Source organism: Ursus maritimus, unplaced genomic scaffold (assembly GCF_017311325.1).
Source record: "Ursus maritimus isolate PB19 unplaced genomic scaffold, ASM1731132v1 scaffold_14, whole genome shotgun sequence".
NCBI lineage: Eukaryota > Metazoa > Chordata > Mammalia > Carnivora > Ursidae > Ursus > Ursus maritimus.
In genome coordinates this window covers 36,266,480-36,292,888 of record NW_024423786.1, presented here as the reverse complement: position 1 = coordinate 36,292,888, position 26,409 = coordinate 36,266,480, and the positions used below count along the sequence as shown (strand labels likewise).

At 44.6% G+C, this 26,409-nt stretch overlaps 1 protein-coding gene across 3 annotated transcripts in view; it reads right to left on the bottom strand.

Moving 5' to 3' along the window:
- Positions 1–1,247: 1,247 nt before the first annotated feature.
- The window catches only part of DCP1A (decapping mRNA 1A), a 55,184-nt gene continuing 30,022 nt past the window's right edge, over positions 1,248–26,409 (bottom strand). For all 3 annotated transcript variants that reach the window (XM_008703660.2, XM_008703661.2, XM_040628684.1), the window contains 6 exons: positions 23,561–23,699; positions 19,163–19,276; positions 9,107–9,859; positions 7,186–7,251; positions 5,512–5,727; positions 1,248–5,200 (listed from right to left, as the gene is read on the bottom strand). In XM_008703660.2, coding sequence (XP_008701882.2) covers positions 5,120–5,200; positions 5,512–5,727; positions 7,186–7,251; positions 9,107–9,859; positions 19,163–19,276; positions 23,561–23,699 — 1,369 coding nt within the window. In that variant the 3' untranslated portion in view covers positions 1,248–5,119. The remainder of the gene's footprint in view (positions 5,201–5,511; positions 5,728–7,185; positions 7,252–9,106; positions 9,860–19,162; positions 19,277–23,560; positions 23,700–26,409) is intronic.

Here is a 26,409-nt window from a genome sequence, read left to right as displayed (position 1 = left end):
ACATGGCTGCTGGATTTCTAGCTTCTTCTCCACGGGCTGGCTCCCGAGAGCTCTCTGAGACAAACACTGCTTGCTGGAAGCCTCAGGAGACTGATCACACAACTTTTCTCGAAGATCAGGTTTTTATCTACGAACCAGGATCCATACACAGCGAGTGAAATAGTCGTTAGAGACAGCGGAGAAACCTAAATCCCATCTGCCACAGCTTACTCATGACCCACTGACCTTCGTTTTCCATGAAATTCCAATGAATCCAGTTACCTGGTTTCCTGGGTGCCGACACATGCAAACCAGTAGGTGAGCAGACACCCCTAGCTTTTAATAAGCGGTGGTAACCTAAGAAACTACAAAAAAGCAATCCAGGATCATCCATCATGGAGACAGCAGAGCCAAGAAAGGAATTCTAGACCAGCTCTCTGGCCTGTTGGTTTCAGGTCTGTGACCCCGCGCTGGCTTCAGAAGCAACCTTTGGCACATACCTCAGACACTCTCGGCCTCAGTTTCCTTCTCCCTAAAATGGCTTGCTGCGAAGATCAAGAAAATAATGGGACGACCACCCTTCAAGTATTGAATGAGCACGCAGCTATCATGATGACGGTCCTGAAGCGTGGGTTTTAGCTTAAGCTCTGCCCTGAGAAAGCAGGCAGGTGTAACAAACATTTTATGGAGAATTGTTTGGATTACTAACATGTCAACAGTTGTTAGGGAGAGAGATGATTAACCGTTTTTTTCCCCTTGAAACTTTTCTCTATTTCCCATAATGATCAGATTTTCGTTTCCTCCCGCTTTCTTTTCTTCCTTGTCATCCTAGATGCCTGGCACGTGATAGCCCGATATGCATGAATTGACAAACTGTGGGAACTGGCCCCGACTGTACAGTCTCCTACAGAACAGTGTTTTTGGCTGGGATTAGAAGTGCACCCTGTCTGGGTAAACCACAGAAGAGTCGATGAAGCTCTTTAGTTGTCCACTCGCAGCAGTTACACACTTGATGTTTAGCTCCCAGGGAAGGAAGTGCTCAGCCGCTCACAGATGCCAGGCCCTCAGGGGCCTCGGGCCGGGGAATCCGTGTGGCCTGCGGCATAGGTGGCTGGGCCCTGGCTGGAAACGGGCAGACACCGGCCTTCTCCCGCAGCTTTGTTCTCTCACCTCACCGCACCTCATCAGCGGGAGGTTCTGGCAAAGGGTAGCAACGCATTTAGAAGTTCCATTTCTCTAAATTAAATAAAAACACAATTAAAATTTAGTAGGTGCTAAAACTGGGTTTTGAACTTTTATTAAAAAAATATATTTGCAAACATATAAAATTTAGGATGAAAAATGCTCATTTGAAAACATGTAATAACTTAATATTTGCAAACATACACAGATGGTACAAAATCCATACCATTAAAAATGTTAATGACGCAGTACTGCGCTCATGGAACGAAAATCTTGCTGTAAACCCAGAGCTGCTCAGCCCCACACTTCAGGGAACTGAGAATCCGGTGCACGGAAAGTCATGAGAGCCACATGACCAAAGCAGTAATACAGAATAAAAAACCACTGAGAACACATATTTTAAAAACACGTGTCTTAAGGAATCACACAGATAAAAGGGAAACACAATTTTGTGTTTTCCCCATTCAAAGTGAATGATATGGCATCTTAGCATTTCAAATGAAGATGTCAAATAGAAAACCGAATGAAACATTGCACACCTCTCTCCTGCTGAATTTGCTGGAAAACAGGCTCCTTGAGGCCCCGGCCCACTCAGGGAAATGTTCTCAAACACAGCTTTTAAAAAGCCCAGTGTAAGTTGCTTTACTTGATTTAGATCTTAACATTTTATACAACCTGAAAACGCAGGGCACTATTGGTTCCAGAAGGTACTTTGAACACAACCGAAGAAAACCAAAGATAGGTGACAACGAAACATGTGCTCAGCAGCAAATATGCAGCAAGAAGGCAGGACACACGTCCCTGGGATCCTTGTCCTCACTCCTGTGGACTGGGCCCACTTGTGCCTGTGCCCCTCTCACTCCTCTGTTTCTACGTTTTGCCCAGTTACTGTGTGATGGCTGATTTTGTTTTTTAAGCAGTTAGGCACCTTCAATTTCATGTTGCATTATTAGTAATACAATGGCAGTTATGGCCTCTACTACCCAAATGAGAAAACTTCAAACTACATTCTTGGGGGTGGGGTGGGGAGAGTAATAAAGCTGCATGGTTTAAACATACTACCTAGTACAGGATTCGATAGGGTTTATAATTTTTACAAGGAAACCTAGGCAGAAAAAGAACAGATGCTTGACATGCAAAATTGGGCCAGACACATTCTAAACAAGGCCCGTGCGGCCTTAAGCAGAGGATCCGTGAATTTGGGCTCTTCGCAAACCACCACTCTGTGATGGCCACCCCAAAGGCTTGCAAGGTGAGCTGAGGACACTCCCATGCACACGGTATGAAATGCTTCTTCTAACACGGACAGTCACTTGAAAACTTAGTATTCGAAGTCCCACCTGGCACACCTCTGGAAGGATGCGCGCTTGAGGAGCTGTGCCGCGCACGCACAAGGCTGTTTGGGATCCTGGTGCAGGAGTCTACCCGGAGACATGACACTTAACTACAACAAAAGAGCAGGGCCACCCACTGGGGTGGGGGTGGGGTACACGGACAGACATGGGGGTCTAACTGCAAAACCTAGCAAGAAGCATCTGTGTTTTGGTGTCCACTTTGATTCAACTAAGGTTTGAAACAAAGGTTCCAGTAAAGTCACGGCGGCTATGGACACATGCAACCTAAGCTAGCGTGAGGTTCTGGATAGGAACTCTGACCGAGGAATAAGGCAACTGAACTGTGACTTTCGGGCCAGGGTCATCCGACCGCGACGAGTCAGGCTTGGCCTGACTTTTCAGGGACTCATTCTGGCCCGAACCTCCTGGTAATCATGACGAACTTCTGGCTTCTGAATTTTAAGTAAATCCTTTGAATACATAAATCTGGGAGTTGAAAGAGGTTGACCCTTTCCAAGTCTCCATGACTTGGGCACTTCAAAGTTTATTTTCCCACTAAGGAAAACTTATCATAGATTCTCTTTCCTGTCTATCATATTCTTTCCTTGGATGAAATGGTGAAAATTAACAGATTTGATTACCGACCCTCTTTAGGATATTCTCTCTTAACTCTTTCATAATATTACACATACTCAAATCATTTCAAGTCAAATGTCTATTACAACAAGAATCCCTTGACTCTTCCATGTACCAAAGCCCACCGAAACCACACTGGGGGTGCGAGCAAACCTGTTTTCTGAGAACAGTCACGTCGCTCCCCCGACACCATCTCCTGGTGTAAGCAACACTCTGGATCTTACTTCGACATTCTCCTTCCTGGGTGATGTACGAGCAATTCATTTTTGGTTGCTGGATTTACACACTACCTTTGAAAACAAACTCTTTTCCATCAAGTATGAGAACTTATAAGCTTCCCTGACTTCTGCACAATTCACAAATAACTACGTAGACAGCAAGACACTACATTGATAAGCAGAAAACTGCCCAGGAAGCATGTTTAGATTAACGAAAGCCAATCAAAGTATTCGTTATGCTAAAAAAACTAAGACCAAACTAAAACAAGCATGTAATTCACAAGTAATTTTCTAAAATCTCAGCTAGGAAAAAAAAAAATCTACGGATTTATGATTGAGTTACCATTAAAGCTTAAATGATTGTTCCCGAGGAACCACCACATCCATCAGCATTATTCACAGCTAATCCTTATGCTAGCTGGTTGAGCCAACTGGGTTTTTACCCCATCATTAAATAGTGCTCAGAAAAGTAAGCAGTGCATCTTAATTGGTTAAATACTACAAAATGATCTGTATCATAGAAACAAAGACACTTTCATTCAAAGAGTATCTTAAAATTACTATTGCCGAAATAAATCAAAATCTACATTAAAATATTACTAATCACCATTACATGCCATAAAAGAATAAATATAAATCATGGCAGGTCAATAGCAGCATAACAAAGCATCTTTACATATTTTCACACTTTGGGCTGCGAAAGTACTCACAGCCTAGGAATAGTATATTGGTAAAGTTCTGAATTTCACACTTTGTTTTTAACTCCATATTCTATATTAAAGTAAGGGCAGTGTGAATAACAGCTCCCTTTTCTGCATAGCTTTAAAACTACTCTCAGTAGACTCGAGGAATGGAACCAGAATGGCTTTGTTAGATTGGTCCACTGGTCCTTTTGTCAAAGTGTTAAGGAAAACAATCAACAAGGACTTCTGTGTTTAGACAGAAAAGGAAAATAAGGCTACACTTCACACAAAACTTAACATTTTCAAAACCACTCAAGAGTTTAACTTACAGTGAAGGTTTCTGATCGAATTCAGTCTTTACCAGCCCCAGCCTTTGCTTCAAAGGTGTGACATGCCACTCCCATACCATCACAGAGCCTGGTGTGGCCCTAGTCACATGGTATCTCTGCCCTGGGAGCCTGCTGCATGGCCGCTCTGGGGACACTTACGAACAAAACACAACTGAGAAATTTCAGAACTTTTAAGGCCCAAATGGGGCATTCATAAAAATGTACTTCGCTTGAACAAACCAGTCCTAATTTGCCAACTTAAACTCTGATCCTTAAAACTCAAAGGTACTTTGCACAGAGCTGAGTTCTGCTCTGTTCAGAACTTGACCATAAGCCTAAGGCTCAAATTTCTAGGAGGAGCAGCAGGGGAAGGGGCGCGGGCTGGGCTGAACTCTGCTGCAAGGCTGTTGACTCCTCCTCCCTAAGACCTTGAGTGTGAAAGCAACTGAAAACCAGATTCCTTATTTCACATCCTTTCTTAGAGCTGATGAAAACACCCACACAACTTAACACAATGGTTGTTGTTGGTTTTTGTTTTTTTTTTTTTGTCAAAACAAAGGTCTGCTGGTGATGCTTCACAGTGAAACCTCCATTATCACTGAGAATGTCACTTGGAAAACATTCTTAAAGAATGAGTCTCTTTCTCATAGGCTCAATTTCAGGATTCTCAAAACTCAGTGTTCTGTTTAGAAGTTTCCATGACGAGGCCTATTTGTTTCTGAGGTCGACATTCTGCCTTCGGATTTATTCTGCTCCAGTCATAAGTTGTGGTTGTCTTTGTTCTTGGTCAGAACCTGCAGGTAGACTTCGTGAAGTGTACTGAGGAAGCTGGAATCATTCTGGAAGAGATGGTAATGTTTCGTTTACCTCAGTAGAACTTACTTCCTTGATGAAAGCTTAGGAAAAAAGCTATATAAATGATCTGTATAACTAATTACCCAAAGAATCCCACCACCCAGAGACAACTACAATCAATATTTTGGAATTCACTCAGATACTTTTCCACGGGGAGTGTATGCTCAGAAAGGGAGAAACATTAGTCCCAGCTAGTCTTGAATTTACTTTCTGAACAATTTTCTAAGAACTCAGACGTTCTTTAAAATTAAAGAAGAGAAGTTTACAGACTCTACTGCTGGGATGACCTGTATACCTTTATTAGATGTATTAATGTATCCTGGAGCTGCGACTTGCTGAGAATAATGGAAGGCTTTCTCTGATTTTCTGATGTTCCAACAGTCAGCGGAGAGGCGCTTGCTTTCCTCTCGAGGTCTGCAGACCTTGCAACTGTCTGCTGGAAAACGCTCGGGGACAACAGGACTGAAGACACTGCCATGGTTGTTGCAGTAACCAGCGTGGGGCCTGCGACCTGCAGGGGGACAATGGTCATGAATGAAGCTTGTTAGCTAAAGGATATAGGGCCCGTTTATTGGGAAGCCAACTCTGATCATCACAGAAAGGAAATATGGTCCCAGCAGGGTATGCACAATAAGAACGATCCTATGATAAATTAAAAATGTAAAGTTTTATATGGGGAGCAGGGAAATGACTGCAAGAGGGCATGAGGGAACTTTCTGAGGTGATGGAAATGTTACATATCTTGACTGTTACCCACGGGATGTTATGTATGTTACAACTCCTAAAACACCTGCATTTTATTGTAAGTATTTCATGTGGATGACATTTTACTTTAAAAAAAAAAAAAAAAGGAGAGAGAAGGGGCGCCTGAGTGGCTCAGTCCTTTGAGCATCCATCTCTTGGTTTTGGCACAGGTCATGATCTTGGGGTCATGAGCTTGAACCCTGCCTCAGGCTCCATGCTCAGCACAGAGTCTGCTTGAGAGTCTCTCTCCCCCTCTCCCTCTGCCCCCACCCCCGCTCTCTAATAAATAAAATCTTAAAGAAAAAAAGAATAAAAAAATCCAGTTACATGAAGCCTTAGTTTCTTTTATAGTGTTCAATATACTTACTCTACCACTACAGCTATCAAAGACACAACTTCTTACAAACAGAACTGACATCTACCTCCTTCCCCCATTTAGATATGCTTCTACGCTAATAATGGCTAACCATCAGAATATACTAAACCAGAAATAATCAGCATTTTTAATAATTCCCACATTGGATATATCAACAGACATCTCGATTTCTCCTTCTCCTGTCACCCTCTTCATTTACAAACAGCCACGGTGTTAACAGTGTGGCTTCTGGGGTCTGAGCTTTCCGGTCTGTTTTTGGTGCTGGCCCCGCAGCAGGCTGAGTACGCCTGCTGATCCCTACGGGCAGGCCGCACTACAGGGAGACCCGTTACCACCACCAGGCACGAGCTGGCTGTGGCTGCAGTTCTGAGGCTCGAGGAGAGGCACAAAGGCTCAGTAAGTGTGCACTTCAAGGCTGGTAGGAAATGGAAGGTGGGGACAACTTTTAAAAAGTGAGGCCAGGGAGAACAAGCAAGGGGCAGAGCGCGCAGGCCTGGGAGCACGAGCACCACAGTGACTCTCGACCAGGCCTCACAGCTCTTGCAGGGCAAAGAGTATTTCCTCCGCACGGAAACCAGGCTGACACGCTCTCAGGTGACAAACACTGTGCGAGCACCCAGCCCTCAGTGTGGTCAGGGAAGGCACTGTTCCAGAGAGGATGACCGGAAGCCCACAGGGGCCAGAGCCATGAGCTCTGTCGGTGGAACAGGGCAGCCTGGCCTAGGAGGGGCACCTGAGACGGCTCTGGGCTTGAGAGCTCCAACTTTCCACTCAGTCAACAATGTTTTACTTCACACCCAGCAGAAGAACTTGAAGAGAATGTGTTCTTCAGAAAAAGGGAGTCCTTACCGGGATGGCACTGGGTAACACCTTAGGCTGGGCAAAGACTTCAGGATCCTGGTTTTGCTGCATAGGCTGCAATGTTTAAAAAGAAAAGATGAACAGAGACCTAGCGAGTTGCAATGAAGATTTCCCAGCTACTGGGGATAAAGCCAGTTTAGCAGTAAGGAACAGTTCAGACATTAACTAGTTCTGTCTCAACTGCAGGGAGAGGGCCCTGGGACAGCCTCCAACCCCCTCAGTCTCCCCAAGAACAGGGCTGTGTGCAGAACCTTCGAGGCATGTCTAAGGAAAGAGCGGGGACAGCCCATGCAGTTTTGCTGCTGAATCTGTAGAGGTGCCATATGCTGGCGGCACGAGACCCTGATAAGGTGGTGTGAACTCCGGAAGGTGGCACTAAACAGTCTTCATCTAGAGTCACACCTCCACATGCTAAATTTTGTCCTTATTCATTGGGACACAAAGAACTTCTTATTGTAGAGCAAATACATTACACGTAAAATTCAGTGAAGCCCCAGATCCTAAAGGCAATGAACCGTAAATGAAAATGCACACGTACGTACACGTCCCCTGCGAGGAGGCACGGTGGAGAGCAGGGGCGGGCGCTGGGGCAGTTCAGACTGCCATTTCACGGGGGTGACACTCATCTCTTAGAACATGCTCTCTCCTTATACTGCACAGAACCTCAACAGAATGGCCCCAAATGACAATTTCAAGATATAACCAGAATACTAAGCTTCCTGTCTTTCTGTACAGGATTGTAAAGGAGTGGAACAAAACTGTCCATTAACTATGAAATCACATACAATTATTATGATGGACTCTTCTGTCCAATATTATTTGGTGAAATGTTAAGATTGCAGATGATTCTTAAAGGGCACGGGGCTGAAATCCTGGAAGGCAAACAACACTGTTGCTGTGATCAGCTGTGCATCTTGCACACTCACTACAATGGGAGCTGACTCTCTCATCTGTAAACTCGCCAGCCTTATCCATCACTGAGGGACAAGCCTCTTCTTCACACCTCACCCCCAACTGACTAGCAGGTCCCACTGCTCTCATTTGTTAACAAACCCACTTGTCCATACTCCCAAAGTCAGGCCCCCACCAGCTCAAGACTGGGTAAGCGCCTGGCCTCCTTCCTGAGGGGTCCTGCTTCTGTCTTCTCCTTGCCCTGCTCACCACCTCTGCCCGAAGCCCTTGAAGAACCCCACCCCCCGCCCCCCCAACCGGGCTCTGAGAACAAGTCTCAGACTCCTTCACATCGTTTCCAAAGCCCTGTTCGTTGGCCAGTACCATCGCCTCCAAGCTCCTTCCACAGGAGATCCAGCCACACTACAGGTCTTCACGTTCACAAATGGCGCTCATCTCCAGGCCTCTGCACGCACTACTTTCCTTGTCTCAAACACTTTCCTCTATCTCTAGGAAAGATCTGGCTAACTTCTGCTGAGCCTTCAGACCACAGATGAACAAGAGCTTCAGTAGGAAGCTTTACTTGACCCTGCATCTCAAATCTGGGATGCTGTTATGGCACCCCAAGTGTGCCTGGCCCCAGGTGGGCACTCAGTGAGTACCAAGGGAGCTGGGGATGGGACAAAGCTGGGGGTAATCTGGATCCATGGTCCCAAGTCAAATGCGGACTCCTGGACTTGTCAGGCAGAAACAAAAACCCCTACAATGCATGCCCTGATAGGAAAATACTGGTATCATTTCTTGGCTTGTATCAGTTAAGATTATCTGGGGCAGTGGAACTGAGTCACACTACCATGTACCAATGATCTGGCTATTCACTACAGGGCTTCTTACCTCCCGTGTTCTGGCCCCGATGTACCTAACGGTCTTTCTGAAGGCACTGCCTCATGGCAGTCCCCATCAAGGCCTCTGAGGATTCACCCCACCCAGTTAGAGCCACCCAGCCTCCTGCCAGTACCTGAAGGGGAGCAAGCACCATGTTGCTCAGGGATGCTGAGGCTCGAGCCGCTGCGGTCTTAGAGGGAGGCTCTATGAAGCTCTCAGGTGTGGCCAGCTGGCCAGCTGCTGGGGAAAAGCTAGGTGCCATGGCACCTTTCCCAAGTGACTGCGTCTGTATTTGGTCATGCTGTGGGGTCAACCTGAGTTTCTGGAGAAGATCCACGCTCGGGAGGGATGTACCAGCTGTGTTTGTCACGCTCAGGGGGGCCCTGAAGGGGCTCTGGGTGGCAGTCAGGTTGGCGTGGCTCAGCTCAGGGACTGGCTGGCCCAGGAGTGGAGACCTCTGTCTCGGCGTGGTCTTCACCGCCTGCATCATGGTGGTGTTTCGGGGTAAGCTGGGGGGAACCTGTGCCGTAGGAGCTTCTGCTGGTAGAGTGGGACTGAGCACAGGACGCAATGGGATGGCATAGCTTGGGGCCTGTTTGTCACTGGACTGTGTGATGGAGGCAGGAGTGATCAGCACCGGGGTGGGGACTTCAGGTGGGACCGAGTGGTGGGCAGCAGGATGGACACCCAGGTTTTCCGACTGAGGGGCTCCTCCTGACTGCTCGAAGGAAAATGGTAGGAATGAGCTGGACTCTTTCTGGGAGACATCTCCTGGCGGCTTCTCCACCTCTTCCGAATCGAGACCCACAACCACTGGCTGTTCCTTTGGCAAAGAGGTTCCAAATAATTCTTCCACCGTCAGATGTTTATGTCCAGATGGAGCAGACTGAAAAAACAAATCAAACCACCCAATGAAAGCAATCTCTTGCAAACCAGCGTAACCAAACTTCTTTCCCATCAACCAAAACAGTTTGCCAAAGTGAGGACGGATGGAGTCTGGAAATAAGGTACGGGGACAAACTGAAGATGTGTCAGGCATTAAGGCCAAATTGTCTCCCCAGGCGGGTGGGCAGAAATGTGTATTTGCAATAAAATCCAAGTTTTAGGGACTTCCGGTACAGAATTCACCTTTCTTCTTGGCAAATGGATATAAGGTAAAGGAGCAAATATCTTATTACAATGTTAATAGTGCTTAATTGCTCTTAAGTCAGTAATGCATGTAAAGAAATAATACTCAGGAGGACAGAGGGACCAAAGGCTGAGTAAGCAATCCCACCTTTATCTTCATACTTCACAGTTCTCGATAAAAAGCTAGGCATTGCACCTTAGGGACTAAGTTCCAGAAAACAAATTTAACCATTTTGTACATAGCAGGCCATTCCTTCCCACTACCAAATCACAGAGTCCTTAAGAAAAAGCAAAGCACATAGTCTGAATATGTTGAAGTTCCACCTATTACAGTGATTTGGTTTATTGATACCATAGCAATGATCTGAAGGAGAGACATTTATGCTTTTCACTCCTGAGCTTTCCTGTATCTTCTTCACTTCAAGCAATATGGCTGTATTCACGTACCCTTTATTTTCTGAGGACCCATAGGGTGCCAGGGCCTGCTCTGACCTGGGCCCAAAGTACATAGTAGGAGTAACAAAGTCTGACCTCCAACAGGGCTGATGTTCTAGCGGAAGACTAGCCGATGTACTTTGAAAACACAAGCAACCTCGATGTATGGATTTTGTTTTTCAGTAGGCTCCATGCCCAGTGGAGCCCAACGCGGGGCTTGAACTCACAACCCTGAGAGCAAGATCCGAGCTGAAATCAAGAGTCGGGTATGTAATCCACTGAGACACCCACGCGCTCCTCCAGATATGGTTTTATTTCTCAAGTATGTGGACTGCTTAGTTGCTCAGATGTACGTTTATGCAGAAAAAGACAATTCACGGAAACACAGGGCTCTCGGTACCTCAGAAGGCCTGTGAAGGCCCGAAGCTACACCGCACGTGAAGCACAAGCCTGAGAGCAGTACGGCACGGCAGTTCCACGGGAAAAGAGCGCCGTCGCTCTCGAGCACATGTGTGTTTCATCCATGTGGTCAACAAGGACATCTCCCCGCTATCTGCATGTGGACTGTCCTAGGAAGTGTTCGTAAGCCGGAATGGCAGAAAGTGAAGCAGCAATTCTTATCAATTCATATGGAAAATTTTTGAGCATTCCTAGACCCCAAAATAACTTCTCTTTGGCTTTTCTTTGTTCTTATAAAGATTTTACTTGTGAGAGACAGCGAGCAGGGGGGAGGGGCAGAGGGAGCAGGAAAGAATCTCAAACGGACTCCTCGCTGAGCGTGGAGGCCGACATGGCTTGATCCCATGACCTGAGCTGAAACCAAGAGTTGGACAATCAACTGACCAAGCACCCAGGTGCCCCCCTCTTCAGCTGTTCTGACACCTTACGACACATCTTGCCAACAGACGCACAGGACAAATGGAGACAGAGCGCAGGTGCTCACAGAGCCAGGGATGCTGAGTGTGGCTCCCAGGGCGGGGGCTCGGTGAGCCACTCTGTGTGCAGGGTGCTGCTGCCACCCAGACGCCAAACGCTATCTTTGCTTTTCACCTTTTTTCAAAAAAAGTAAAAATCCTCTTTGGATTTCTTTCGGTCAGCAAGATAGGTACTGATACAGATCTTCCCTAAAAGCAAAAGTGGCTTCATGCGAACTTTTAAAATGGATGGGGGGGGGGGTACCTGTATGGGTTTTAGCAGGTGCCCCAGGTACTGTGCTGGGATGGGCGGGGTGGGGAAAGGCCAGCACCCAGGACTGGGGATGCAGGGGAGCTTGTGAGGGACGGAAATGGAAGGGGGTGCCGTTGCGTAGTCCCTCTCGCATCACCTAATGGGTGAGCAGGGCCAGTGGGGCTGGTGGGGCTGAGGAGAACGCAGGTGGGGCAAAGGAACAGTGCTGAAGAGGCGGAAGCCTCCTCCAGTGTAAAAAATTGTAAGTTCAAACCAAACTATTTCTTCTTAGAAAATATTCAATAAAGAGAATTAATGTAATATATCTTGGCAAGTTAATATGACAAGAGGCTTTGTTTAAGTGAAGGAATTCTCAAATGGCAGATTCAGACCCCCCATTAACAATGCTGTAGTCAGACTAGTAAGACTACCTGTCATAACACTTCCTAGCACCTGAAGGGATTTTCCAGATACAGGATCTTGCTTCAAATACAAGGCAGCACTAACGTCTATTATAAACTGTGGAAGTACAAAAGTGCAAAAGAATGTATATGGTTTAATTTCTTGTATGTTTTTACTTCTGAAAAAGTTGTAGAGCTTCGGGTCTGAAATCAAAGATACCTGGGTTCAATTCCCAGCTGTTAACTGGGGAAATGACGGTCTCTCTACTGAGTTTCCTCGTCTGAAAAATGGGGACAACTGTGGCAATTACCTCACAAAGCTGCTGTGAAAACGAAATCCTCAACATGTCTGGTGCCCAACAGGCATTCAATAAGCGGAAGTCGGCTGTTATCTGTTATCATCACTATATGAACACCATATAGTCTTAACAGCAATCGTGATAAAGCTGTTTGCATATGTTTTAGGGAACATCAAATACGTTGGGATATTAAAAATTCATCAAATCCTTCCGAGTATCATACTCCCCATAATGTAAAATAACACAGTATCACCTGATGGGCTCTCAAGACTGAGATATTATAAATCACCCTGTCATTCCCTGATGCAAGGGGTCATTAGACACGGTTAGCATTTCAAATCCATTCAATGTAACTCAAAGTAGACAGTGAATTTTCACTTGGGACACACTTCTTCTCTGTCCAGGCCACTTAACTGGAGTAGGACGCATAGGTTCCCTCTCCCCAGGCAAACACTACGTTTATTCACTTCTGGATCTCTGGCATCATAAAGGTCTACTGATGAGCACAAACAGAATTCCTTTCCCCCCTGATTTCCAGAAGTTCTGGGAGGGGTGCCTAGGTGGCTCAGCCAGTTAAGAGTCCAACTCTTGATTTTGGCTTGGGTCATGGTGTCAGGGTCGTGAGCTCTCGGTCAGGTTCTGCACTCAGTGGAGAGTCTGCTTAAGAGTCTCTCTCTCCCTCTGCCCCTTCCCCCACTTGAGTGTGTGCGCTCTCACAAATAAATAAATCTTAAAAAAAAAAAAAAAGTTACGGTAAAATACGTACCAAAATTTAGCAGTGTAACCACATGGAAGTGTACAACTCAGCAGCATTCGGGACACTCACAAGGCTGTGTAACCACCATGTTCTTTCCCTTCCCCGGTAACCTCCATCTGACTTCTGTTCCTATGAATCTGCCTACCCTTGGCACCTCGTGCAAGTGCAGTCACATCATGCTTGTCCTTCTGTGACCGGCTTCCTTCGCCCAGCATCAGGTCCTGGAGGTTGACCGGTGCTGTAGCAGGTGTCAGAGGCTCCTTCCTTCTACAAACGCTGACTACAAACCACCATGCGCACCCCCCACATCTTGTTTATCCTGAGGACTGACACTTGGGTTGTTCCCACCTTTTGGCTACTGTGCATAATGCTGCTGTGAACGTTAGTGTAAAAGTATTTGTCTTCGTTTTCAATTCTTCTGGGTACATACCCAGGAATACCACGGCTGCGCCATATGCTAATCCCGTGTTTAACTTTCTGAGGAACTGCCAGACCGTTTTCCAAAGCTGCGGCACCATTTCACATTCCTACCAGTGATGCAAGAGGGTTCTGGTGTCTCTACGTTCTCACCAACACATTGGCCATTTCTAGAGCTTATCTGAGAAGATGACTATTCAAGTCCTTTGCCTATTTTTGAGTTGGGTTGATTCTTTTTCATACATATGTTTAGAACAAAGTGGTCAAGATTGCTTGGCAAAAAAAGTACTTGAAAACTACACTGTTATTCGTTAATACAAATTACGTAGCTCTTTACCACCACATTCTATTTCATATAGATGTATATATACACAAAAAACATTTAGATAGACATACTCTGAAAAATACAGACCATATTGGGGCTATTCTGCAGAAGCTTGAGTCTTTCCCAGGTAAGAATACAAATATTTTTATAAGAAAAGAATGGGGGTCCCTGAGTACCTCAGTTGGTAAAATGTCTGACTTTTGATTTTGGCTCATGTTGTGAACTTGGGGTAGTGAGATCCAGAGCCCCGAATCAGGCTCTGTGCTGAGTGTGGAGCCTGCCTGGGATTCTCCCTCTGCCTCTCCCCCTGCCCCTCATTCCCCCCATCCCCTGCTCAAGCATGTGTGCGTGCTCTCTCTCTCTCTCAAAAAACAAAAAAACAAAAAACAAAAAAAAACCCCAGGACATGGAGAAGATTCAACATGAAATATACCTTAGGCTTCAAAAAATGGCAATGATTCAGGTAGCAATTTTGACCTGTCCTGTGGAACACAAATTCACTTTTGAACAATTAAAATTACCTGTGTGTATACTTGGAATGTTTTTACACTTAAAAAAATGTATTTCTAATGGTTTAAAATTGACTTCACATTAAAAAATGAATCCATATGGTAGAGCCCTGAACCCTGACTGCAAAAGCAGCAAAAAGTTTCCAGATATCTCTACGGGGCCTCCCTACAGCTTCTGCTAGGTCAGAAACGTTCTCGGACTTTCTCTGGAATAGGATGTGCGGTAAGGCATTAGGGTTCAGGGGAATCTCACGTAAGAAGGGATAAATGAAGCTACGATGGCAAGCAGAGTAGCCAGACAGAACACTTACCGCGTGGGGGGCCCTGTGCTAAGCATGTCACACGCGTCACTCTATTATTTAGTGAGGGCCGTACTATTATCACTGCCATCTTGTAGGTGACACCCAAGTACAACAGAACCAGACTCAACCTAGTCCTAATGCTAAGTCCACGTTCTTAACCATTATGCCCCTGTACTGACACGTCAAGTAAGTATATTCTAGGTTACTTAATCAACTGGATGGTGATACTGACTTCTGGAAAACAGAGTACATCCATGGCTTGAACAACTGAGAGGCAGCTATAGGTCAAAATGTACCCACTTTTGGCTGAATCAGTCACGAGAGGGAAGTGAACAAAGCTTGCTTCTCCACACAAAAGCTTTATAGTCTGCATTTGAGAGGACCCTCTCTCCCGCTCTCCCTTCTCTGCCCATGACAAGAAAAGCGGCCACATTGCTCTGGTAGTTGGCCTTATCTATTCATGGATTCATCTCCCCCATACATAGAAAAGGTGAACTTTATTCTTCCTTCAGGTCTGAATTCTATGTTTTGCAATGCTTCACTTACATCAAGTGTTAGTCTGACCATTCCTCTTGTGACACGGAAGTCAGGGAGCAACAGTATGTATGCTGCACCGCAAAATTCTAGTATACTCTATCAGGCTTCACACTGCTCCTTCTTCACCCTACAGCTCTGGCCACGTAGAGAATTTCCTATTTCTGTCTGGATCTATGGTGTCCATCTCAGATTTCCTACCTGGTCAGTGTACCGGCCACTTCAGAAGCTATGTATGCTTTTTCTTTTTTCTTTTGTAAGAATTTATTTATTTGAGAGAGCATGAGCCGGGGAAGGGCAGAGGGAGAGGGAGAAGAAGACTCCCCACTGAGCAGGGAGCCCAACACGGGGCTGGATCCCAGGACCCTGAGATCATGACCTGAGCCGAAGGTAGACACTTAAACAACTGAGCCACCCAGGCGCCCCTATGTATTATTCTTAACCCCAGGAACCAAAAAAAACAAAAACAAAAACCAAACCCCACGTATATATACATATATGTGTGTGTGTGTGTGTATAAAAAACGTACTAGGGAAATAGTCCCAAGGGAATTTTAGCAAGTGAATTATGAAACTGAAATGGCATTTAATATTATGAAGACTGGACAGCAGTACTCGCTCCTGAGCACCAGATGGCAGTGTTGCCACACAAGTGTACTACTAGCGGAGTGCAGGGGCTGATTATGGATTTAAGCTAATTTTAGTCAATCACACAGCTTCTGACAATATCCAGATCCCAATATTCTACAAAATTCTGTCACTGTGGCCTATAAAATGGACTTTCAGTAGGCTGTGCGAATGAAGGAGTAACAAACACCAGCACTCTGCTCGTTAAGAGCGTCTCATTCTCTGTGTCCCCACTTCACTATCGTCCACAGATCCATCACTGGCGCTTTTGCTGAAAGGCCGAGCATGCACAGCTCATCGCACCCTTCATCTTTCAATGGACAGTGTTTCATGGCTCTTAAGGAATTCTTTGGAGTCCATTTCTCCACCCCCCATCTGTTATTAACTTGGCTTGAAAGCTTATTACACAAAGTCTTTAATGTATAATACAATGGAATCTGTGCATAAAAATAATTGTCTTTAAACTTAATGATTGAGATTTATTTTCCTTTTCGTAGCAGTTGCCCTATTTGTGACAAATGAACTCAGTTTTTATTGCTTTTAAGATGGTGGAAATTTTGTATCTCTTGATCTGGGTGGTAGTTACAATGTTTAAAAGTTAGGAAGTTACAAGGTTTATACTTGAGATTTGAATTTATTCACCATGTGTTAATTATACCCCAGTAAGAAAATGCTCAGATCCTCAAGCAGCTGGTTGTTTACAAAATTACCCTGGGTCTCGGTTTTCACACACCTACAATAATGATATTGATGCTACCTTCATCTCACGGTTCTATAACTTGTGTTACTGTATGAAGAGCTATTTTCTGCGCAATAAAAATGATGCTAACGCCAGGTGCCAGGGAACTTAAGAAACAAAGCGTAAGAGCATTTTGCCCATTTTCAATTGCCTGGAGATCTCCGCCCAGTTACCATTTCCTGCCTGCCTTCTTTGCCCTGGCCCCGGCAACAGGTATTAATTACTCCACCCCACTGCAATACTCGTTTCGCCCAGAAGAGTGTGGCCCGGCACCTGTAGCATCTCGAGAGGCGAGGCCACTCTGCCACAGTGCTGAGGCCGACTGAATACTGGGCACGGCACTGGGAGCTCTTTTGTTTGTCTTTTCAGAGAGCAGGCATAGATTCTCTGAGCCCAGTTTTAACTGTAACATGGATTTGTAATAGGAAACCTCTTCTAGCCCAAGGTTTGTGTTCTAAATGGTTCTCTGGGCCTTGGGTCTGTTCCTTCACTTGGTTCTCACAGTTGCTCTGGGAGTTACGCAGCACAAGAATCCTTAACCCCAGGATTCAGAAAGGAAAGGGGAAGTGACTCATGAATCAAAAGGGGGATGTGATTGGCCTACTGAACACTTGGGGCTGATACGCCAGACAGGAAGGAACGCAGGGATGCTATTCCTTCTCTCTCTCAACATTTATTTTGTAAAAATTAGATTTTACATAGCACTACTTTTAATACACGTTTCCCCTTCAGGACTCTAAACACAAATACAGTGAAAATGGAGCATGGGAAGGCAGTATACAAAATCTGGCTTAAATTATCATCTAAATACTTAAAAACATTATGGATATATTGCTGATGGGAATGTTAACAGTAAAGCCTCTCTGGAAAATTCTACGGCAGTTTCTTAATAAAGTAGAACATGGAATTACCAAGTGACCCAACAGCTGCATGCCTGAGTATTTATCCCAGACAAATGGAAATCTGTGTACAAAAACCCATGCACAAATGTTCACAGAAGCTTTACTTGCAATAGCTAAAAACCGAAAACAACCCAGATGTTCCTTCAACAGGCAAATGGTTAGAAATGGTTAAACAAATCTCAGTACTCCTACTTGACTGGGCAGCAGAATAAAAGAGAACAAAGAGAACATACTACTGATAAACCCAATAATTTCAATGACATCTCCAGGAATCATGCTGACTGAAGAAAGACACTCCCAAAGGTTATGTATTACATAATCCCATTTATGTAACTTTCTTCAAATTACACTATAGAATGGGGGACAGATTAGCGGCTGCCAGCATTAGGGATGGGAGGAGGGGAAAGGCAGGAAGGTGTGACAGGGGAGTCGGTGTGACAATACAAGGGCAATACGAAGGACCCTTGTGTTGATATAAGTCTTTGGTACCTTGACCCTGGGGATGGATACACAGAGCTATACAGGACATAAAATCGCACAGAGATACACACATGCACATACACATAGACATGAATGTGAATACAACTGAGGAAATGTGAACCACATGGGTAGATTTAATCAATATCCTGGTTGTGATATTATACTTTATTTTGCAAGCTGTCATCAGTGGGGAAATGGGTAAATGGTACGTGGGATCTTTCTGTATTATTTTTTGTAATTGCATGTTTATCTGTAATTATCTCAAAGTAAAAAGATTAGTTAAAAAACTATGGGCTTTATACTTGGTATCTGTTCATTTATCAAGCCATCGGCTATAAAGAAAACAGATTCAGTCAACAAATATTTACAGATGATAGGTGCTGAGAATATGGCAATGAACAAGGCAGACAAAACTGCCTGTTTCTATGGAGTTTACACTTAGGTGGGGAGGAGACACAGTACGCCCAGTAAAAAAAAAAAAGTCACAAACCACATTAGCTGGTGAAGCCGTAGGGTGAAAATAAAACAGAGCAGGACAGGGGTAAGGAAGGATTGTTACTTCAAACAGAGTGACCAGACAAGGCCTGACCTGTATGGAGGACGCCTGAAACTTGAAAGAAGAAAGGCAGCAAACCGTATCTGGGAGCAAAGTATTTCATGCAAATGGAACAAGTGCAAAGGCCTGCCCCGAGGCAGGGGTGGGTCGGGCACATTTGTGGAAAGGCCTCGAAACGCCAGCGAGGCTGGGGCCAAGTAAGCAAGGCAGTGAGAGAAAAGATGAGGCAGGGGTGGGGGGTGGGGGCCAGAGCAGGTTGGGCCTGGTGGACCACGGGCATGACCTTGGCTTTGATTCGAGTGAGCTGGGCACCACTGGAACGTTTTAAGCAGAGGAAAGCTATGATCTAACTTATGTTGAATCAGGGTTACTCTGGCTGCTGGGTGAAGAAGAGGTAAGGGGGTGGCAAGGACAAAAACTCTACAGCCAGTGCAGATGGCGGCTCTCGCAAAATCCGGATGGGAAGACAGGGCAAACGACAGGAGTGGACGTTAGCATGTCGCTTTCTGTATGTATGCACCTTGACGGAGAAATGACAACTCTGTTATCCTTACAAAATACTACTCTGTGTTTTGTTACCCTGGACAAGGCCAGGGCTTTAGCTGTACAAACCTTATCTTGTGACCCTGATGGCGTCTCTTCTAGAGTCTCAGTGCTTCCCAGATTGGAGAGCTGAGTACTTGGCTGTAACCCAGGGCTGGAGATATTGGAGTCGCCCATCTGATTCTGAAATTAAAAGGAAAAGTAGATCATGTGAAAAGTTTGCTATTATTTGGTTAGCAAAACATCGTATGTACTACGCTATCAAAATTAACGTGTCCCTGGACTGAAGTTCAGGGCTTTTTAAAAAAGATCTGGTCTCTTGAGTGTTCTCAACTGTTTGTGGTGTCTGTCTTGACACAGACAACGCTCACTCGATGCTGGATCAGACAGCCCAAATACAACTTCAGTTTCTAAAATTTATAATTCCATGTCCATCTAGTCCTCTTTTTTTTTAGGTTTTTTTTCCTTTTTCTTTTTTTTTTTAACAGCACAGTGTTAGGCACTCCAGTGTTAAAAGAATGACTAAGAGGCATTTTTTTCTATTCAAATGACTTAATCCTTATTTCAGAACATCTTTTACTCACTGTTGTTCTCCATTTACATAGAGGTGAAAGCGCCTGGGAAAGCCTATGAAGTATCTTTTTAAAAACACCTACTACTGAAGTAGTAGACAGCTGTACACATCACACGGTGCCTGTGAGGGTAAGTGTGGCCACCATTCAGTCACCACAGCACTCCAAGCACTGTCCCCCGTGCGGTACCGGTCATCCCCGTGACTCACTCGTTTTCCAACTGGCAGTCGGTACCTCTTAACCCCCTTCAACTATTTCACCTGCTTGTGAAATATCTTATTTTCCACCTCTTCAGGCAACACCACCATCAACCTGTACTAACACATTCTGGAGAATGCCTGGACTTAAACTGTATCAGAGACAAGCTCAAAACACTGTTCGCAACAAGTTCCTAGAACAGAAGGTATAAAATGTTCAGAAACATTTTTAAAATTGAGAGTTTGCACATAAAAATCCCAGCCTGTTATTTTCAGAGAGATGCTGGATACCTTGGCAACAACCGGCTGGAGCAGAGCTGCAAGTGGCCCTCTGATGCAGGGCCAGGCTCCGTCCGCGTTGGGTCCACTCTGAGCCGCTGCACGCACTCCCTGGCCCATGAGGTTTTGGGGGCAGCTGAGCCTCCCATACTTAACTCAACATCAGCTACACGATGGGTTATGCTTTAAAAGGTCTCCAGAACTTTCAGCATTTTGTTACGCACGTGCAGGGCCATTCTTGGAGTTTGTTTGTTGATGACCCTCTAGTCTTTGTACGGATTGGGTGAAGTGGACAATCACAGACAAACTTCCCTGAGAGTAATTTTACAATATTTGGTAAAAACCTTAAAAACGTCAAAAGCCTTTGATCTACCAATTCTATTTCAAGTAATTTATCTTAAGAGAAAATGCTGAACATGAAGACTTAGCTACAGGATATATTTCTGAGTTAAGAGAATTAGAAAAAAACAGCGAATTGTTTATGTAAGGCACAGAAAGAAAAATATACAGCTATTAATATGACTGTTCTTTTTCAAAGACTTTTCATTCTACCATAAGAAATCTCACAGGGACTCCCTGTGAGATGAACAGCTACTGTCATAAAGATATTGCTCTTTGGGGAAAAAAAAAATGGTTACAGAAGAGTTAATAAAAGCGACTTTTAAAACCAGTTAATAAAACTGGTGTAGAGAGAAGTACCACACACACTGGGACGTATTTATACATATTTTTGGAAGGATGCATCACAAAGTATTATCAGTGATTATATCTAGGTGGTGGGATTATGTCTTTTTTTTTTTTTTTTAAGATTTTATTTATTTATTTGACAGAGAGAGAGACAGCCAGCGAGAGAGGGAACACAAGCAGGGGGAGTGGGAGAGGAAGAAGCAGGCTCATAACGGAGGAGCCTGATGTGGGGCTTGATCCCATAATGCTGGGATCACGCCCTGAGCCGAAGGCAGACACTTAACCGCTGTGCCACCCAGGCGCCCCGGATTATGTCTTTTTCTTCTAATCTTTAAACATAAAATACAAACAACCCCTACAACACTCCAGGATTACTTCCTGCGGCTAGAAGCAGCCTAGCAAGGAGCAACTGTAAAGGACCGTGTCAGCGATCCTTCTTTACATTAAAAAAGGCAAGTTGGTTAAAACAAATGATAGGACTCGGAGAAAATGTTTCATATAGACAGTTTTTATTGCCAAGCAGTTTCTATTATAAATCCTTCACCCCAAAGTCTGGAATTTCATTCATTATATGACACCCAGTGGATGGGGGAGATTTAGGATTGGGAGTACGTCCCATTGCTGAGGTGTGGTTTGTACCCCTGCCCTGGTCTCTGTCAGTCTACGTCTCTACCTAAAGATAAACAGAGGAGCCATCTGGAACCACGCGGCAGCTGAGAGCGCCCGTGCAAACACCGAGATAGGAGGTCATGGGTCACTGCTCAGCCCAGCTCCATTTGGTTAGATGACAGGCAAGTGCAGACAAGAAACAAAACTGTTCTTTCAGGAAGCTCCGCCCATGGACAGATAGTGTTCAAAAACAGAAAGAACACATTATAAAGTAAGGACCAAAGATTTTACTAAGTTCCCAAAGGTTTTTCGTTTCAGACATCATTTTGTTTATTACACACCATGGGAACATTTTCTTTACAGCAGTTACTTACTGTGCTCTCCATATTCTTACTTTCACAATGTATTAACTAGAAATCAGGTCAGATTTTCAGATTGCCTGCTTGTGTACAAAAACTAAGCTTCTGTTCCTGCTTTCACTTTGCAGCCACTCGCTACTCAGCCTGAGGAGTAAGCCAGGCCGCCTCCTGGAGCGCCAGCTCTGGTGGACGACAGCCCCTACACTTTCTGTCCCGCGCAGCACCACCGTGACCTCGTCATCACTAGGCATGTGTGACAGAGCGCTGGGTTTATTAGTTACCTGTTATCAGAACAGAGAAAGGCCTCTATAAAAACTGAACAAGGCATCTACGTAGATAATCCAGATCTCATTAAGGGTATGAGCAGATCTGGGGGAATATAAGGTGACCTAAAAGTACAAAAAATGATTCTTAAAATTTATTCTCATCCAATTTCCTAAGAATCAATGAATCTACTCTAGAGATGGCTGCTTTTCCTATATTAATTTTCACCGATCCAGAAATTCCTCCTTATTCTCTATGAGACACTGACGAATTTGGTATAACTTGAAACTTCTCATGGACTCTAGAAGTGCGACTTCCTTTGGTGTCTAAATATGACTTCCTTAGTTAGAGGAAACTACCTTCTGGAGCACTGTTTCCAAAGTTTGTTTCCTGAACTCCAGATTCTTGAGATGCTAAAGGGAAACATGAGAAAAATGCTCCTGTGGTTAAATCAACCTGGGAATTTATTACAGGATCAATCGGAGTCTTGAGCACTGCAGAGCTTTAAGAGGATGGGGGAGGAGGAGCCACGTAAACAATGTTTCCTTAACTCACTCGACCAACCGGAACCTCTCCTTACGGAACCTCTCCTTACGGATCACTCGCTAACTACGGAGAGGCTAGTGTTGGAGCAGAACCATTCGGGAAACACATCGGAGAGTGCTTTTCATACCTTGTCCTTAAACTTTCGGGTGGGGTGAGGATTACACAAAAAATGAAAGAAAGTACTTAATCAAATATGAGTAAAGAGTAAGGTGACAATTACAATTCCACTGAGACAAAGTACAGCAGTGGGAACCTTCAGTCTTGCTCCCAGAAAACATGGGGCTCTGAAGTGCCCATGTCAAGTGAAAAGCCAGGACAGTTCCAAAGCCACACGGTTTGAAGACCACAGAGGGAATGTCCACTAGTTGACTCACAGTAGACAGTTCATAAGTGTGTATTAAATAAATTAACAAATGCACTGCAACTTCCATTTCATTCAATCTCGGGGAGAAAATGTTATCATTTAACTTTTAAACTAATACACAGAAGAGAAAAAAAGAATTCTAGAAAAGCTTCACATGTGGGTAAAATCCAAATGCTGCTTATTAAAGGCTGTGACCCTACCACCAATTACAGACCATAAATATACCCTTTAGCATCAGCAGGTGCAAATGATCAGACTGCATACATTCCTAAGCCCTCGCAGAGACTGCAGGGGTGAACAACAGGCAAGAAGCTTTTTCGGAACTACCTACTGCAGGCTAACCTCTGCACCCTGAAACCATTTTCTCCCATTGTAATTTTACAGAAACAGAAAAAGAGCATTCCCATTTTCATGCCAAGTCAAGGACTCTGAGATAAGCAAATTTCTTTCCCTGTCTTTCAGGCTAAAAACAGGAAGACACACTTTCTTTTTGGACTAATTATCCCTGCTGGCCTCAAGGTCACTTCCCTAGCACGTGAGTCTTCCGCAGGCCTCTCCTCCCCCCACGGTCCTCCCAGTCGGCATCTTACCCTCTCATATTCGTCCTTGGCTCTGCTGAGCATCTCCAGGATGTCGATGGGCCTGTGGTCACTGCAGCCGTTGGCCTGGCTGGGACTCTGCTTGTCCCGAGCGGCTTGCTGGGACCGCCGTGTCTCCTCTTCTACAACACTAGTGGAAGAGAACCAGGTTTCAGAAAGGCTTCTTTAGACACAGTCTGACCCACAAACTCTCCTGGTGCTCGTCTTCTGCAGATACGGGAAGAATGTCGTAGGATACACTGTCCTCCCAATACAAATGCAGGGCCTCGGTTACCTCATCCCGGGAATACGTGACTAACTGCTTCACCAGCTCATGCACAGTGATGCTGACTGACGTGTCTCACTGGTAGGACACAAGTACAGAATTCTTTTCTAGAGTTGGTGGCAGCAGATACGTTAAAAATGACTAAAATATTTTTCATTCTCTTTTTCGAAGTATCTCAGACTCAGTCAAACTACCAGGTAAAGTACATTTTCAAATGCACATGGCCAGCAAGACAAAGGCAGGCTGCATAGCTGAGCAATCCAGCGTGCGCAGTTTGTACTGACGCGGACTAGCGGGGAGAGAGACCTTAGGGAATCTTCAAAGGTTTCCCTTATTCTCTCCTTAGAAATCGCTGAGTGGTGGCTGAGGTCAGGGTGATTGTGGCAATGCTCTTTAATCTCATTGGTGCTTAGGCTAATTCTGCACTTCAAAATATGTAAAGAAAAGTTGAGGGTTAAGAATGCCACTGATAGGGTTGAGGTCTTTTTTTCTTTTTAAGATTCATTTAAGATTTTAATCCCAGCTGCAATGAATAGGCTTATGTGCCACAGGTTATAATGGGCACAGAACCAGCTTGGTAACCATATGAACTGAGAACCTTCTGGACAGTTATAAGGATAGGTAATAAAATAATTCAATAGCAAAAGGTTTGTTTGTTTGTTTGTTTGAATAACAGGAGTAGGACAAGAAAAGGCTGCTCAGTGTCTGTTCACTGCTTTAAGACAGCCTGCCTAGGAGCTCCCATTAACGTTTGTGAGATGGTTCTTGTATTTGAAAACACTGGGTTAAACAACATTAAACAGACCCCACTCTTTTTTTTTTTTTAAACAGCAGAATCATTCTGAGTTTTTAACATGCTAAAATGTATTATGATTCTCCAAGAAGGGTGGGCTTATAAATTTTCCCAAATTTATTTGACCACAGAATCTTTTCCCGAGGCGAGATTTGTTTGGGAAAATCCTGCTTTAAGATAATGTTGTCATTTCTCTATCTAGATTCTTACAGCTCTGAATAGGATGATTGATTTTTTTTTTTAAAGATTTTATTTATTTATTTATTTGACAGAGAGTGAGAGAGCACAAGCAGGGCAAACTACAGCAGGAGAGGGAGAAGCAGGCTCCCCGCTGAGCAGGAGCCTGATGCAGGGTTCAATCCAGGACCCTGGGATCATGACCTGACTGAAGGCAGATGCTTAACTGACTGAGCCACCCAGGTGCCCCTAGTTTTTTTTTAAATTAAGATTTATTCATTCTAGAGAGAAAGGGGGGGGGGTGCAGAGGGAAAGAGAAAATCTCAAGCAGACTCCCTGCTGAGTGTGGAGCCCAACGCAGGGCTCACTACCAGAAGCCTGCGAGATCATGATCTGAGCAGAAATCAAGAGTCAGAGCCACCCAGGCACCCCTGGGATGATTATTTCTAAAATGAATGTACAATCATCGACTTTACAGTAGACTGAAAAAAGACTGGTATGTGATATGAGGATCAGAACAATTAGAATCAATATTGTTTCTTTTATATCCATACTGGGAAAGAAAGATTGTATTGTCACAGCTGTGAGGCCTGTTGCAAAGGAAAAAAAGACCAGAGAAACATATTGGTTATTTCTTAACGGTGGGTCACAAGCAATTTCACTTTCCTTTTTTGCACTTTTCTTCATTTTCCACAATTAACAGGTGCTTCTTTAATAATCAGGAGAAAAAAAGAACGCGATTTCAAGTGATTTGTATTTACACTCAGTTACAGATTGCACCAGCCTGAATCCACCTTTACTGAGGACTCTGGTCATGCAGCCTCTTTGTCCTACCTCCTGCCATGCTGCCTGGCTTGCCCAGGCTGGTATTCCTCTCTCCACTGACCTGGACTGGATCTGTGATTTTGATTCAAAAGAAGAACATTTCTTTTCATTCCTTTCCTTCCTTTCTCTCTCTGTTTTCTTTCCTTCCTTTCCTCCTTTCTCTTTTCCCTTCCTTCCTTCCTTCCTTTCCCTCTCTCTCTCTCTAAAGTAAGCTTTACATGGGGCCTGAACTCCAGGCCCCGAGATCAAGAGTTGCATGCTCTACTGACTGAGCCAGCCAGGCGCCCCCAAAGAGAAGAACATTTCTAGTAGTCACCACCGCTCAGCCGTGGAACAGGTCACCTTACAAAGCTCACCATTGCTGCAAGCAGAAGCTGTCCAGATGTCATGGAAGGGACAAGAATGATGCTTGGACTCTGTTAAGGTTTCTTCCAGTCCAAACTCTGTGAGGAACACCCTTCCCTCTTGCCCTCCTCTCAAATATGCCCCAAGCCTATCTGTAAAATCAGGAATAAAGCTCACTTCCATGAATTCTCCAAATTTCATAGTCTACGTAGGCAACCATTTAAACAAGTATTTATTGTTACAAAAAGTTTCTGGCAGAATAGATTTCCTCCTTAGGAGAGTCAGCATCTCCCCAGTTTAGTGGATTTTCAACTTAGCCACTGACCGGAGAGGATTTCCAAATTCGGATATGGTACAGGTCTAGAAGTTTGCTTGCTCTCCCACATAGCTTCTCAGTTTTTATAAACATCTTTTGGAATAAATCAATTTCTTTAC